Source organism: Rutidosis leptorrhynchoides, chromosome 3 (genome assembly GCF_046630445.1).
Source record: "Rutidosis leptorrhynchoides isolate AG116_Rl617_1_P2 chromosome 3, CSIRO_AGI_Rlap_v1, whole genome shotgun sequence".
NCBI classification, from domain to species: domain Eukaryota; kingdom Viridiplantae; phylum Streptophyta; class Magnoliopsida; order Asterales; family Asteraceae; genus Rutidosis; species Rutidosis leptorrhynchoides.
In genome coordinates this window covers 461,870,810-461,887,270 of record NC_092335.1, presented here as the reverse complement: position 1 = coordinate 461,887,270, position 16,461 = coordinate 461,870,810, and the positions used below count along the sequence as shown (strand labels likewise).

The window sequence follows — 16,461 nt, the reverse complement described above, 5'->3', positions numbered from 1 at the left end:
AAAGCATCGATATGGCTAGCGCCTGTGACCAATAATATTTGGTCCTTCTCGATAGTCCAGAGCCATAAATCGCTACCAAAACCGAGCTGGAAGTTAGCTAGATCATGAACAAGAGCTGACGACGAAGTCTCATTTGCACTGCCAATATGATCACACCTTCATTGCCAAACCCAAGCTCCAATACAGTTTACTTTTTCGGGCCTTTTAAAAAGGGACATTAAATAAATACTGACGCTACTCAACACTTTTTTGATTAATGTAAATCTACCTCCAAAAGAAAGAAGGTTGGCTTTCCAAGAGGCGAGTTTATCTTTAATAAGATATAGTTGTCTTAAATGACAAAAGTGCAAACAACAAGCAACATAATTTAGCATAACTAATAACTTCTAGAACAACAGATATTAAACGCTAAGTATCTACCCGATTAAATATACCAGCATATTAGTAATACAGTACACTTTGAGGCCTCGAGAATAAAAAGACCAAGGACGATTGCACCACTTGCACACTCGATCTGCTATCGCATTTCCAAATCCTTAGGACTTATCTGAGCATAGAAGTTTAACCAATAAGTTGCACATTAATATTATTTGGATATTAAATACAGCCCACACCAACTTGAATTTGTACGCAAACTAAGATAGAGGAATTGTTTTGAAGTGTAATATATAGAGCGTATTTCAGAGCTTTTATTGTATGTATTGAACTTGTCAATTTTGTCTATTGTATGTACACTTCTAGGAAAGGAAAAAGAAAGTGTAGAGATTAAACTGTCATGTTCAATACATACAAATATAATATAGACCAAAGGAAAGTACACGTCATACAATATTAACTTAATTCAAATTCATTTAAGAGAAGTACCTTGCGGGTCATCTACCTTTTCTTTTTCCTTCCACGAGTCTGCAACACATATCCATACTTATTAAAAGTATTAACCGTGTGATTGTGAGAATTAACATAAACTGTGTGACATAAAACTAAAAAAATTTAAAAGTGATCCCACCTGTTTTGCAGGAACCTCATAATTAGATAAAGATATAGGTTCTGACCGATCTGTATTTGGTAAACACATCGGAGACGAAGTTCCAGCGACCTAACAAACACGCGAGAAACCTTTACAAGATGCAGCACGTCGTAACAGCACCAACCACAATAGTATTAATTTACTTAAATTCTGATCTAAAATTATACATGTTAAACCGTCAATCTAACTACAGCTGTTTGAACAAAGATGAAATCACAAACTTACAGCACTAGGAAGATTTTGGGAAGCAGAATCCTTCTTAAATGTAGCCATCATTGACACCATGGCAGACATTTGGGAAGCCATTTGTGAGCATGTTTGCTCCATTGCTGCAAGCTTCTCCTTCATTTCAAGAACCTCTGCATTTTTTGCTTCCACCATCTTCAAAGCCTCAGCACGCGTAGGAAGTTCAGAACCAATATGAGAAGGGTTAGCATGTAACCCGAATAAAGACGAACTGCCTTTTCTATCCAAGCCCATTACCCGATTATACGCATCATCTTGAGATTCATTCTTGTCAATCACCGTCGAGTCTTTTTTAGTTGCAGATTCACGAAGTTGAGACTGCAATATAGATCCAACTGATAACTATATACTTGAAATTCAATATATATATCAGACAAATAGAACCATGAACTATACCTGGCAATTGAGACCCTCAGACCCACACTCTCAAATTAGGGTCAAGCTTTTGGGTCAATTGGGTCTTGGGAAAAATTGGGCCTAGCACCGTAAAACTAAACCTAAAAAAAGGTCCAATGGTTTCCCTCCAACCTATTGGGTCCTCTACAAAATATAAAGTAAGAGGTCCAATGGGTATCAATTCCCAAAGCTCAATAAACAAAGATAGGTCTAATGGGTCTTGTGAATGGGTCAAACGGGTCGAGCATAAAGATCATAAGAAGTTTCATCCGTCAGACATTTATGAGAGCATTCATGGTATATCATTTACTTGTATATTAATATTTTCTTATATATATAATAAATTTAAATAAATAAATATATAATAATAATAATAACTAACATAATAATATAATACATAAATAACAATTATAAAGAAGGTCTCAACCCTACCCAACCCAACCTATTTAGACCCGACCAGTCTGGACCTGTTTAATAATCTGACCCATTGGACCAATGACCCGTTTTGACCCAAACCCATTTTGACCCGTTACCCAACCCGACCTGCTTGTCATGTATAGGTATAACAAAATATTATAAACAAATAGCCATTTCCTTACAATTACAGCAGCTGTTTCTTCATTCACAGGCTGACCATTTTTGCGTGTACGTGTTAATATAAACAGCTCTGCACGCGAGAGTTCCTGCCCATCAGGCCTTTTTGCCTTCTGTGATGGATGAACAAACTATAATCAGCCATTGTGTTCATATTTATAAAATGGAAAAACCTAAAACAACAGTCACGGGCAAAAAAAGTACCTCCTCCTCACGTATTCTGGCAAAGCTTTTTTTTCCTGTGGCGTGGATGAACTTTTGCCTAGCTCGATTGGCCTTATTTTTGGCACTCATATTCTGTAAAATATATTCATACGCGTCAAAATCTAACTTTGAATCAATTTTCATTGTACTATTTCATTGATGGAATGTGAGAATAACCTGCCATTTCTCGGAGCTCCACTTAGAAACAAGGAATGACCACTGTTCAGGAAGAACCCTCTCATCACGATCTGCAAGCCGCTCCTTATCAGTTGCATGAGTATTATAACGAGTAGCCTTAAGCAGGGCTTTAAAGTTTCTCCATTTACTTCCAAGTGACCTCAGTACCCAACTTCGATTACAGGGGTCAATATCAAACTTTGTCTGTTGTATATACAAAAGGATGTTACTCAAAATGAGCAAAAGAAGAAAGAGAAACATAAAACGTATTTAAAGATTCACGAGATACCAGAACTTTCTGCCACATGTCCTCCTTGTTGTCTTGTGGCACTTTGCTCCAACTAGGATAAATTAGGGGAGCCAAGTTCCCATCTCGTGCGGTGAGGCCCAGGAAGCTGGTTAACAAGGATGCTTCACTGCCTACGGGCTGACCCATTTCATTGGTTACAACTTTTATCCGGCCAGCTGTATTTAATAACTTAAGGCAACGAGTGGGCCCACGACCTTGGCGTTTCTGTTGGACGGTTGTAGAATCTGTATATAGTCAATTTTCGTCAGCCAAGTCACATATATGTACAAGAAAATGAATTTAGAAGATAGCTAGGAAGAAGTACCAATATTAGGCTCGTCCTCTTGCGAAAAAGATTGTGATTGACTAGAGGTATGCTGGAGTTGACCAGTCAGCATGTTGATCGGACTGGGATGATCTTCTGCATGTGAAGCCAATTTGAGGTTTATTCGCTTGTTTTGCTTTTATAAATGAAGACTCTTGTTAGGGGGAGTCAACAGACAAACATCATACAAACTTATAACATTTAATCAAGGCAGAGAAACAAACCTCCCATTTCTTTATAACTCGTTTATTTTGCATCCACTCGTACGATTAATAAATATACTTGTACTGATAATGCCTCCCTTTCAACACTATCTGTTTTAGTTTTGCATTTATATATATATTTTGAAAATAATATAGCATTCTCATGTGCTGCAAACGTTTATGTTTTCAGAAATCATAATTATACCAAATAATAGCATACTGATCTGGTGCTTGCAATATATAGTCAAATTGCGTGAACTGGTTTGCCCTTTTAAATTGCAACAATATACATTTGTGGATGTCTCGTGGCAGTTGCGACTTTTTCTTATTTGAAAAAAATAGGATATAGTAACCAGTTTACCCTTGTTGTAATCCTAATTATAATATGACTTTGAATATAATTATCGGGCCACCACTTCACAATCATTTAAATATCATATTTTATTTTATTTCAAATAGTATATAGAACACCATTATGCATGATGTATTGCAGAAATTTACCAGCAACATGAGTAACAGGGCTGCTGTAATGTTCCTCATTACGCATGCTGTGTTGCTGCCCTGCTTCTGTAGGAAATTGCAGACGTCAATATCCCTCATAATAAAATACTAAGATTAATGACAGTACATTGTAAAAATTAGTAATAAAGATGCCATCTCATAAAGTACATCTCAAAAAAGTGGATATGAAGAAACAAAATGACCCACTTATGTTTTCATGCACACAAAAAATAACTAAAGAAATTTATGGTAGCCTCATGGATCGTTAACTAAGTCAACATATAAACATATTATTATTTTTTATCTTACTCTTCACAAAAAAACATGTTATTTTTTAAAAAAGTGATAAAACATTGGATGGAAAGAATAAAGATGCAGCCTTTACCAATTATAGATGTTGATTGTTCAGTGTGTAAGCCAGCTGCTATCCAGTACTTCATGAAGAATGTCTTGACCCGATTCATGAGCTCCAAAATGTGATCACCCTTCTTATTATATTTAAGACAATTATACCAAATATATTGTACATCCTTAAATACATCGGCAGAATTCATGTACTTGAGACCATTCTCAAGGTTGTTGCATATTGTACCAAAATCCATCGGTGTGTCGATAATATCAAAGTAATCCTGGTTCAAGCTCCACCCAAGATCAGTACAGATAATCATAGTATGGTACAAGTAACAACAAAAAATTTGTAGCTATCATACAAGATATTACCCTGATGCATAACTAACTTTTGATGGATTAATTACTTAGTATTTGAATAGGGCATGATTTATAAGCCATACAAATGTGACTTCCATATCTTACCTCGAAACTCTATGAGGATTAACAGAAGTCCTTACTAAAATCTTTCATTGTAAATTTTAGAATATAGTTCACCATGGAATCCATGAACAGTGATATGCGCACTTTTTAATAATAGGACAACATGAAGAATATATGAACATTAATGATGAAACGTTAAAAAGGGCATCTTTGATTTAGAATATTATATTAGAGAAAGAGAGAAGTTACTGGTTACTACACAGCAGCAATTGACCAATTTAACTATCTAATGTTACACTGGTACGAAATATAATTACGTACATGTGTACCATACAATAGCATAACAAATAACAGTTTCAAACAGTGTTACCGCAAATCATTGATGAACAATGTTAAAAATAAGGAATATAAAATTAATTGTAGAAAGTATTATGAACATATGTTATAAAAACTTACAGGTATTTCAAGTGCGATTGGATCGACAGGTCGGGTAAACGGAGCAGCTGCATCCAATTTCATGGTCTTTTTTATCACCTACAGTAAAATAAATCGTATCTACAGCTTTAAAACCATGATGCATCATGTAAACAAAGAGAGTGTACATTATATTATACACCAGAATAAACCATAAACCATACTGTTAGAGCATCATTTAATTCCTGCTGCTTGTATTCTGGATTATGATTGTGATGTAGTCCGCTTTCGTTTTCCTCGAAATTCATATCATCGTGAGGTTGTCCCATCTGTCCATTGATGATTGGGTTATCACCCAAGCTGCTTGACAGATTACCCAAACCGCCACCTTCTTTCGCTAAATCCTTAATTATCGATACAATCATTTCACGCAATCTGTTTGGATAACTTTCCATCCCCCCATTATTTACATTTTTTTCTACTTGCCTGCTCCTTATGCCAGTAACAGGTTCTTCTACTTCATTGATTTCTGCCATTCGAACATTGTTGTCCTGGAATGCATTTTTCACCTTGGCCGCACGTTTTCGCTTCATCGGATAATATGAAGTACACCAATACTAGCACTGATATTGACAAATTATGCAGTTATTTCAGTCCAATTTATCCTTCCTTTCTACCATAATAACACAAATTATATTGCTTAATTACAGTTACAGATTTTAACTGATTAACTGTGCAATTCATTACAAACTCAGTTACACAAAGTGTAGAACCCTAAAAGCTAGATTCTCAACGTTTTGTAAATATTGTCTGTAGCTAAACAAATTACACCTTGTAACTAAGAAACAGATTACACTTCAGTAATCAATCAATCGTAACGAATACTAATGAGAACGTGTGACTTAAAATCCAACTAATAAACACAATTAATCGCATTGATGATCCTTTTAATAGTTAATAGGACCAGATAATTGTACAATATTTTAGATACGAAATTTATATATTAATAGAAAGATTCAGCTTGATTGTTATTTTTGTTGGAAACTAATGAACTAAAACGGAAATTAGTGAATGAATAAGCTAGTGGCAAATTGATAGGTACGATTAATAATGATTAAAGCTGGCTGTACGTAACAGAAGATGAATAAAGTGTTTACCAGAATTAGGGTTTTCTTGGCGACTTGGGGAAAGATGTCAAGAAATGAAAGAAAAAATAATTAAAACGGAATGCAGGTATCGTCTAAAATTAGCCCCTTTTGCTGACAACTTATTATGCCTTCCGTTTTAATACTTCTCTATATACTTTTTTTTTCCTTTCCTTTTTTCCTTTTTCAAAAATCTTTATTATTAATCTTTATTAACTACAATGGATAAACAAAAAGCAGAATTTTTTTTGAATGGCGATATCGACATCGAATTATCTCATTTGTCATCCGCACACGCGTCAGGAAGAAACTCAAATCGCAACGATGTTAGCAGTAACATCGAAGGTTGGGAAAAAAAAACCCAGAGACCTTCTCAAATTACATTGATGTTGACAGTACCATCAAAGGTTAGAAACTCCCTCCTTTGAGTGAGAAACGAACCTGGTTTTCAGTACTCCAAGTTGAATCTCACCATAATACCACTCAAGCCAAGCTTCGATGGTACAAGCCAAACTAGACTAGAAACCAAACAAGCAACGTATCGATCATACAACAAATAGAAACCAACAAGGATGGACTAAAACAAAAAACCGACAACAAGCCAACGAAACCTAGCACCAAAACCAAACCAATAACCTAAATCAAACGCTCACATGCCTTCAACAGTAATTGATAATGAATTTTTTTTATATTATCAATATTATCAATTTTAAAAATTAAATCAGTTGTTGACATTTCAAATATATAATTGATTTGAAGAGATACATGAATATAACATCACAATTCAATTTAACAGTTAGAAATTGAAATTTATAAATTCATCTAAATGTCAATATTTAACTTTTTAGCAAAATATGGCATAATATAAGTTTTCTTTGAAGTAAAAGAAAAGAGATAAGTATAATACGAAGTATATGGTATTATTAGTTTATTAATTATTAATATTTAACATTAATAATACATAATATAGAGTGTTATTAGATGGCTCTCAACCATAACAAGCTTCTTCGCCAGAACTAGCCGCTACATCAGCGTCACTCAACACTCCTTTACTAGGACTAATCCAGGACTAAACACTTATAATCATGACATACTACCTCAAATAAATTGTTGATACCCACTTAAATTATTTCATTAAAGAATTTACATATTAACTAATAGACAAAAGTTATGAATAGTAACAGGGACATTTTCGACTTTTCACCTTTTTTTTTAATTTTAACTAAATTTCATTTTACCAACAAAGGCCCCCACACTTTTTTGAAAAAAATTCAAATCGACCCCCAAATAGGGGGGTAAAGTGCCAAATAACCATTTTCATAAAAAAAATCTTAAATAAACTCCACCCAAATATTCAACGGGTCATATCTTCTCGCTCGCAACGAGTTAAATTTTTCCGACACCATCGTTAAACTCGAAATAATTTTAGGAACACAATGTCACTAGCTATACGCAAAACGGACGCTTTTTAAAAAACGCTAAATATTTGGGGTACTTTTCATACACGTTGATTTTGCGTTAAATTTTTAAAAGTCGACAATTCCATAGCGAAACGCGGAGATGCACATATATTGTTATTTTAAAATAACATTTAAATCTCTCACTAGTTATACCTTTTAGTTCGACTCGAGTTGCGCTTCAACGACATCATCGTTAGCCACAAAATAATTTTACTAAACGCAATAAAATACATTAAAAATCTAACCCCCGGCACGAAGCGAGGGTTCAATAACTAGTTTACAACTATAAAAGCTTGCAGTACAAATATGAAAAGCATCTAGGTCGTCCTGGTGCATGCGTGAGAAAGGAGAGAAAGACGAGCAGGGCAAGGCGGAGCAGCCTACTCCGAGCAGGGCAGCCGTCAGGGCGGAGTAGTGCCATCGGCGCCCTGTCGGGCGGCGTTGAGGGCGGTATCGAGGAAGACGAACTTGTCCTACATATTAATAGTGAAATGTAATATCCAAATGTTGGTTAGTCGTTTCGTGACAATTATAACTTGAATAACTATTACTCCGTATTATTATTCCTTACGGAGTAATATAAATATTATATTAGTCTCTCGTCTCATTAAAAGTGTCAATTTTCGTCTCATTAAAAGTGTCAATTTTGATTTAGCCCAAAGTTTAAAGTTTTTACACAAACTTTACGAACATCATCTATATTCACTAATGAATAGTTAAAATATACTAGTAAAATATTCAAGACAAATCAAAATAGAAATGTGAATAGTTACAATGAGTCGAAGTAACGTGAAATTTATTTTGTAAGCTTACAGGAGATAAGTATTAGAAAAAACTTCAACTTCAACAAAATTACACTAATGCCTCCATAATTTGAAGTGGCATGAGTCGGATTTTATACTATTGCTTTGTTACTTTAGTTTGGCACGACATAATATCATTTCATCCAAATTTTAACATTGTTTATGGAGCACTGTTGCACGAAACTTAATGAAACAACAAAAATGATCTTGTAACCAAAATCTTTAAATAAATAAACAGTTCAAAATTGTTCTCTATTCGAGAAAAGGTATACTAAGATAAAATTAGAAAATCTGCAGCTTACGCTAAGCTATATCTTCGAAAAATCATCGAAATAAGCCACATGGCCTTTTGCGAAGCTACTAGTTCACTTACAAACGCATCAATTATCATTCAGCTTAGTCTGCAAACTGCGTTAAAGCAATCATGGGAGATCGTATTTGACATGTGTAAGGTACAGACCATGAGCAGGAGCCATAGGACCATTTGCAGTTACCGTCTTAGCTTCCAGGATTCGCTCAACTGAAAAGATACAATAAACAACTCAACGATAAGTTTAAGAAGCAAATAAACGCATATATTTACATAAATATATTAAGTTTTACCATCTGAAACTGTCAGTTCTCCAGTGCCCACAGATTTTATAGCACCAACCAGAAATCTCACCTGTATTGAGCAACTTATGATGTTAGAAGTTTATCATCAAATAGTATTATAAATTACAAATAATCACTTAATTAAACAATTTTTTATTATTTCAAAGAAAAGAAATCTACATATTTCCTAAGTCCAAGAAACAAACCTGATGGTAGAGAAAAGAACGTGCTCGTGCAGTAACAACAAAGCATCGATGCCTTCTCCTTATGCCAAAGCCTAGACTGGACTCACCAATAGACCATGCAGCTTTATTTTGATTAGAATTACATGAAAAATCACCGTTTGAAACTGAGCAATTTAGGGTTTCCCTCTCCATTGCTGATGGAAAATATGGAGATGGCAAAACTTCAATAACGTTGAGTTCATCCAAGTTTCTGATTGGTGATTTTGCCTGTGAACCATAAAAAAGAAACGAGTATATATCACTATCCAGTTCGAATAGATTTAATTCAATATGAAAATGTGCCTGCTGCTACTTGACATAAGTAGAATTGTATAACTTTAGATAAAGGTACTTTTCAGAACTTTGATAAATCAGAATTTTTGTCAAACTATCCAATTATATCATATTTCTTGAATCAATACCATTTAAACAAATTATATCATATAAGTAATACATAATATGATGAATAATTGATACAATCAGAAGTTAACGAACATCCCTTATAAATTTTATAGCAAAAAATAGGAGTAAAACAAAGAAACCATTGTATTACAATTAGAAAGAAGATATATACCTGACAGCCAGAAGCTCGGAAAGAACTGAAATCATGTAGTCCCTCGAGAACTTTGCAAGCTTTCTTTATCAACAAATCAAAGTTTCAGTTAATTAGTTGAACTAATGTAAACTGGCAAGTCGTTTAACATACCTGCATTGCTAAAAGATCTAGTTCCTCGGGTACATGCCATGCCCGATCTTTTTCAAAGGTCGATAAATGTTCTGGACCTGATAGCAGCCGATAAAAGTAACTGCAGGTACATGTACACAACCTATTTAATATTGTCAAAATGAATGCTTAAGGTAAAAGAAAACAGTAACTACACTGTTATATACTACAGCATAAAGATTGTATACACATTGTCACACAAGACTGACAAATTGGTCATTAGCCAACAAAAAAGTTTACATTATAGAGAGACAATAGACGATTACAGATAATTACACAGTTACACCCTGAATGAGAAGTTAAGATTGATACCTACGTTCGCTCTTGAGCTTTGTATCTAGCATGAAAATCAGGCGCAACACATCGAACATCAGTAATCATTATATCACCTTCATTCTTCTGTCTCCAAAAAAAGATAATACATCAGGATTTTCAGCATAAGTTAAGAAAAAGTTAAAGGTCATGAAGATGGTAAAAAGGTTGCAACAGGTTCTAGTAAAATTATATATTCGTTCAAAACGTGATGCACGAGATCAACATTTTAGGTGATCCGTGAGTATAAACCAAGAAAATCTGAAGGGGAGAAAGATAGGGTACGAACGCTGGAACACATCTGAAACTCTAAGAATTGTAAAAACTAATAAATTAAATCATACCTGTAAAAAATGATTAACAGCTTTCTTTACCACCGAAGGTTCATGAGGTGGCAACTGCACATCAAACAAATGATAGCAACTAAATAACTTATATGATGAAATTTTATAACAAATGTATACTTAATGCCCTAGCGTATACATCTAGAACCTATATCTGAAATCAAGGAACTGGATCAAACAATAGGCATTAAAGTCACCAATTTCCTGAACAGAGGCTAACCCTGCAGCCTTAAAAGATGTTTATAAATGCAACAACTGATGGCAGATATAACAATATAAATTTATATATATCCAGCAACTGATGGCATCTATAACAATTTTAAGCTTCATAAAATAGTCACATGCACAGAAAAATTATAAAAATACTGTGTATGAATGCAAATTACCACTTCACCAGGTTTTCGTTTGCTTATTCGTTCTACATCTACATGACAAACATTTGATAAAGCATGAACTCCTGCATCCTGCACATGTATGAATATATATTATCTACACAATCATAACTTAAGAAACCATATGATCATATTGGTTATGATTACACATATATAATGATGATGATATAAGGATAAATGTAAGTATGAATGTACCGTTCGACTGGAGCAGAAAATAGAAACCGGCTGACCGATAAACTTTGCAAACGCATTCTTCATCAGACCACAAACATGTAAAATTCATTAAGATCATTATCATTATGTAAGGTTTAGTTTCATAATAATAGTAACACATGGCACTGATTGTAATGAAATACAAGTAAGCTAATAATAAATTTGTAAGGTTAATTAATGGAATCGTATATATACCTGAAGAACACCAACAACGGTCCTGCAATTAGGAGCTTGTTGTTGAGCACCTGAGAATCGAGTTCCAATGTATTCAATTGCAATCAAATATCTTTGAATTGACCTGAAACTAGGGTTTTGACCGGCCATTTCCACTTTTTCAGTTTCGTCGGTGATTTTGGCGATCTTCGACGGCCGGTCAGGAGATTCAGTTACAGTAGGCTGTGATTGATCGTCTTCTGACATAATATTATTGAATTATTGATTTTGCTTTCCCTTGTTCTGTGTATCTTTCAATATTAAAGGTGGGTTTTTCAAGGGTTTAGGGACCTGTTTGGATGTGAGGTTTTGGATCTAACGGGATCTATCTATCTAAGAAGTGTGTTTACCGTGAATTATTATTATCGTAATCGTAATAATATAAGACTTTTTTTTATAATTTCAGTATTAACGTGCTTAAATTATTTTTATGTAACATTTAGTTATTTCATTTTGTGGTAGCAGTTACTGAATATAATTATTTAGTGTGTGTTAACGGTGTTATAAAAATTCATAAATTAAGCTATACCATAATCAGTGGCGGATTCAGGAAAATTATTCACCGGTGACGAATTTTTTTTTAAAATGTAAAGATTTTTTTTTGACAAAATATAGAGGTTTTGGGGCAAAATATAGAGTTTTTTTAGCAAAATTTAGAGGTTTTTGAGCAAAATACAAAGGTTTTGAGGCAAAATATGGAAGTTTTGCGGCAAAATATGAAGGGTTTGGGGCAAAAAAAAATTTCACCGGCGTCAAAATCGAAAAATCGAAAAAATTTGCACTAAAATTTCGAAATCCACCGGGGTCGAGCGCCCCCCCTCTCTATCATATTGGATCCGCCAGTGACCATAATACCAATAGCGATAGCGATAGTCTTTATAATTTATATCAAATTACACCGATATGGCGATATCATTTATCTTTTAAAAATTACACTAATTATCTTTGACTCGTTGCGGTATACATGGCATGCATATGTTAAATACCTGTAAATACTGAGAAAGAAGAGATGGACATGGGTATATGTAGAGATGTTTGCTTAGTGATTTATAAATATTATTAAGATGAGATTATGTAAATTTTAAACAAATGTTTAAATATAGAACATTAAAATGTATAACTTTCGATGTAAAATGACGCCTAAGAAATAGGTAAAAATGACGGGTATTGCAAATGCTTGTTATATACGAAAAACAAATCATAAATCAACACAACTCGGGTAAATTAAAATGGGTGAGTTAAAATAATGTTCTATTTGTATTAGGCAACACGTGTCAATGGTTGCAAGTTTTTCAAACTGTATTTTTTCATAAATTCTAGATCACATTACTTTGAAAATATAGATTTATATCAAATAGAGGTTGATTTTTGTCATCTTAAATAACTCTTTATTTCGCGAAAGTGTTTTTCAAGTTGGTGTTCTTGTACATTTGACCTACAAAACCTTGATGGTTTACTTGAAAGGACCCGTCCTAATCCATCTGGACGAAGTCACCAACAACTGGTTCCATTGCGATGATCGACTCCAAATACTGTCTTTAAAATGAGCAAATGCACATCGGAATGTTTCGTTTATACCTGAGAATAAACATGCTTTCAAGTGTCAACCAAAAGGGTTGTTTGCTTGGTTCGATCAATAGACAGAAATTCAGAAAGGAAATACGCATATCAGCAAGATTATTTTAAATGGGTTAGTTTTAAAATGATAAGTAGGTTGTAGCAAGAAATAGTGATGGTGTGGTTTGTACAGGATACGGGACAACGTAGTACTATTAGGTTGTGTTTGTGTCTAGCTGAATCGAAAGAAGAAGAAACAGAATGGCAGCAGGTTTTATATGGTGTTTTAAATCGGTGATCGAACATGATGAAGGTATTGGGTAATAGTTATGATAGTTGATGAGAATGGTGATGAAGGTCTCGTTGATATTCAAAGGTCATGGTTGATCAAGAGAACCGAAGGTGTGATTGTTGAGTAATGACGCTCGTAGTTCGTGGTGATCTCTATCTCTCTCCTTAATGCAACTTTTGTACATAGCATATATATGAAGGAAAGTGGTATTTGATAATGGAATTTATGAGTTGGGATGAATGATGGTAACACTAATTGATCAATTGTTATGTAGTACATCAGTCGACAGAATTTTTATCCAAAGAGAAGAATACAAAAAAAAAAATTTAAAAGAAGATTGAGACTGCTAACAGATTTGTACGATCTGTTTGAATTTGAATCCCATTACATAATTGATGATAAGAAACAAATTAGAAAAAGTGTGATGTTGAGATGAAACAGAATACGTATATGTATATAATTAGTATCTGTATTTATATTTACTTATAATCAGTATTTAGGTATATATATATTTTCTGTATATGTATTTATATATGTAAACTTGCACTTCATATATATATATATATAGGTATATATTTGTATCTGCATTATCATATACCATTATATATATATATATATATATATATATATATATATATATATATATATATATATATATATATATATATATATATATATATATATATATATATATATATATATATATATATATATATATATATATATGTTAATTATATACAGAAACAAAATAATATTAAATATATACACATTAGTATTTAACACTAATTTTATTAATAATAATGGGACTAATAATAATAATAACAATAGAGCTAATAGTGATAGTAATATTAGGATAATGTTAATAATAACAATGAAAATAATAATTTTTGACGGTAAATGTAATAATAATATCTAGTAATAATGCCAGTAATAATTAAGATACAACAAGTTACACGTATCAAATTTCACATTAAAAATAACAATATTAATAATACTGATGTTAATATTAATATTAATATTAATATTAATATTAATAATATTAATGAAGGTAACAATAATAATAACAACTTATATTATAACTTGTAATTAAGTTTTATATATTAATATTATATTTCATATAATATTTACAAACCTATATATACACATATATATTTACAAACAAATGTTAGTGAATCGTCGAGGATGGTCAAAGGTAAATGATTACATGAAAATAGTTTTCAAAACTTTCGAAACTCAACATTACAGATTTTTGCTTATCGTATCGAGATCGTGTAAAGATTAAGTTTAAATTTGGTCGGAAATTCCCGGGTCATCACAGTACCTACCCGTTAAAGAAATTTCGTCCCGAAATTTGAGTGAGGTCGTCATGGCTAACAATAAATATGTTTTTCTTGACGAATATGAGCTGATAAATAGAGTTTTCATCTTTACAGAATAATACAAATAAAATAATTCGATTATTCGAAAAGCACGAATGAAACTATCATGAGAGAGGTCCCAACGGGCATCGTCCACCTTCATCTAAAAACTTGCCCAAATTTTTAGCCGTTAGTAAAATAAAATAAAAAAAATTCCAACGGCTATCCCAACGGTCACTTTTACTCTATAAAAACACCAACCATATACTTCATTTTATACACTCAAACAAATATTTCTTTTATATTTCCACCTTTCTCAAAATCAAAATCAAACACTCCCAAACTGCAAAATGTTAACACTTCCCCCAATGATTGTTTCATTCAATGTTCATTACGGAGGTGATTTCCGTAATCAAATGAAGGAATATAAGTGGGGTGACAGTATTTCGTTTGAAGATATCGACATTCGTGATGTTGGTTTACAAGACTTGCTATCCTTTCTCAAGGAAAAAGTTCCGTGTGAATTCACGTATGTGTTCTTTTATAAAGACGATTATGATGCGGATTGTAGGGCAAGTTTTCTGTGTACCGATGATCAATGGTACTTTATAAAAGATACCATTGAAGATCGTGGTAAACGCATTTCTTTGTATGTGGTTCTTGAAGATGAAGAGACATTGGGTTATCGTTACCTCGATGAATCAGCTGAAGCAGCAGTTGAGGCATCAAGAGAAATACCGATGTCTCCCGAGTACCTCACGGATGGTGAAATGACTGGTGAACGCTACTTTGCAGATGACAATTGACGACGACGAGTAGTTTGATTGTAATCTTTTAATTTTTAATTATCGTGATGTTTTAATTTTTAATTATTGTAATTTCAGTGTTGTTGTCGAGTTTTATATCTTCCTTTATGTTTCGGAGCTCTTCGTCTTTTTAATCTCCTCTCGATCTTTAGTAAAACGAGTAATGGTCTAGAATTTGTAAGTATGAAGTTTCGAATGAATTTAATGTTATAATCAAGAAAGAACGTAATAGCACGATTTGATTCGTCAAATTACCAGAATCATTGGGAATAGAGCTATCAAGAATATACTTTCTTGATATGTTCGGAAGTTAATTAGAATGAAAGATTTATGTAACATGACACATGATGGTGGTATGATCTACTGTGAACCATCATGTCCCATTAGAACTCAGCATGACTTACTGTAATATAATCACGTTGATCAAGTGTCATTATATTATACTAACTCATGCATCAGTTCCCAATATTACTTCAATAACATTCATATTTTAAGCTCGATAGTTTACAGAATATAGAAACTAACAGTTTCTATATGAGGTAACATTGATAGCACGAAGAGATAAATGATTTCAGATAGTATTAGTTATAAAAATATTTTCAGAAATATCAAGGATATTTATAATGAAAGATACGATAATATCTCGGAATATCTAAGATCAGAGGATGATAGAGACTATTATCTGTAAGGGTTTAGAGTAAGGAGCAAGATATTCACTAAAGACTTTAGCAGACATTGAATCATTTGGATTCTTTGAAGTCAAACTTATTCTTTGTGATTTGTCCACGGCTTTCTTCCTAGTTTCGCATAATCTGCTTTTCAGTACTAAATTTTCTATTGAACATTTCCAATATAATGATACACAGGAAGCACGAGG

At 33.0% G+C, this 16,461-nt stretch overlaps 2 protein-coding genes across 4 annotated transcripts; both read right to left on the bottom strand.

Moving 5' to 3' along the window:
• Nucleotides 1-274: 274 nt before the first annotated feature.
• LOC139898044 (uncharacterized) lies at nucleotides 275-6,395 on the bottom strand. Of its 3 annotated transcripts, none has more exons than XM_071880749.1 (14): nucleotides 6,305-6,395; nucleotides 5,372-5,770; nucleotides 5,190-5,267; nucleotides 4,348-4,591; nucleotides 3,963-4,028; nucleotides 3,259-3,354; nucleotides 2,934-3,178; nucleotides 2,645-2,848; nucleotides 2,468-2,560; nucleotides 2,269-2,376; nucleotides 1,253-1,591; nucleotides 1,007-1,096; nucleotides 865-903; nucleotides 275-547 (listed from the first exon to the last, which is right to left on the bottom strand). In XM_071880749.1, the coding sequence occupies exons 2-13, from the start codon at nucleotides 5,738-5,740 to the stop codon at nucleotides 877-879; spliced, it is 1,959 nt and encodes a 652-aa protein (XP_071736850.1). In that variant the 5' UTR covers nucleotides 5,741-5,770; nucleotides 6,305-6,395; the 3' UTR covers nucleotides 275-547; nucleotides 865-876. The 3 variants fall into 3 exon arrangements, with proteins under 3 accessions (XP_071736850.1, XP_071736852.1, XP_071736851.1); XM_071880751.1 differs by having other exon boundaries at nucleotides 3,259-3,351; XM_071880750.1 differs by having other exon boundaries at nucleotides 3,963-4,025.
• Nucleotides 6,396-8,662: 2,267 nt separating this feature from the next.
• LOC139898043 (uncharacterized) lies at nucleotides 8,663-11,891 on the bottom strand. Its single transcript, XM_071880748.1, has 10 exons — nucleotides 11,554-11,891; nucleotides 11,341-11,397; nucleotides 11,140-11,217; nucleotides 10,754-10,807; nucleotides 10,414-10,496; nucleotides 10,080-10,179; nucleotides 9,948-10,010; nucleotides 9,356-9,601; nucleotides 9,159-9,219; nucleotides 8,663-9,075 (listed from the first exon to the last, which is right to left on the bottom strand). The coding sequence occupies exons 1-10, from the start codon at nucleotides 11,776-11,778 to the stop codon at nucleotides 8,978-8,980; spliced, it is 1,065 nt and encodes a 354-aa protein (XP_071736849.1). The 5' UTR covers nucleotides 11,779-11,891; the 3' UTR covers nucleotides 8,663-8,977.
• Nucleotides 11,892-16,461: the final 4,570 nt, after the last annotated feature.

Excerpts from the sequence above, each read along its gene's own strand:
- LOC139898044 (XM_071880749.1), bottom strand. The coding sequence starts at position 5,740 with ATGAAGCGAAAACGTGCGGCCAAGGTGAAAAATGCATTCCAGGACAAC. Across the intron at positions 4,029-4,347 it reads ACAATCAACATCTATAATTG|AAGCAGGGCAGCAACACAGC; the intron begins GTAAAGGCTGCA and ends AATTTCCTACAG. Across the intron at positions 1,097-1,252 it reads CCCAAAATCTTCCTAGTGCT|GTCGCTGGAACTTCGTCTCC; the intron begins GTAAGTTTGTGA and ends CGTGTTTGTTAG.
- LOC139898043 (XM_071880748.1), bottom strand. The coding sequence starts at position 11,778 with ATGTCAGAAGACGATCAATCACAGCCTACTGTAACTGAATCTCCTGAC. Across the intron at positions 10,808-11,139 it reads AACGAAAACCTGGTGAAGTG|TTGCCACCTCATGAACCTTC; the intron begins GTAATTTGCATT and ends TTTGATGTGCAG. Across the intron at positions 9,220-9,355 it reads GTTCTTTTCTCTACCATCAG|GTGAGATTTCTGGTTGGTGC; the intron begins GTTTGTTTCTTG and ends TGCTCAATACAG.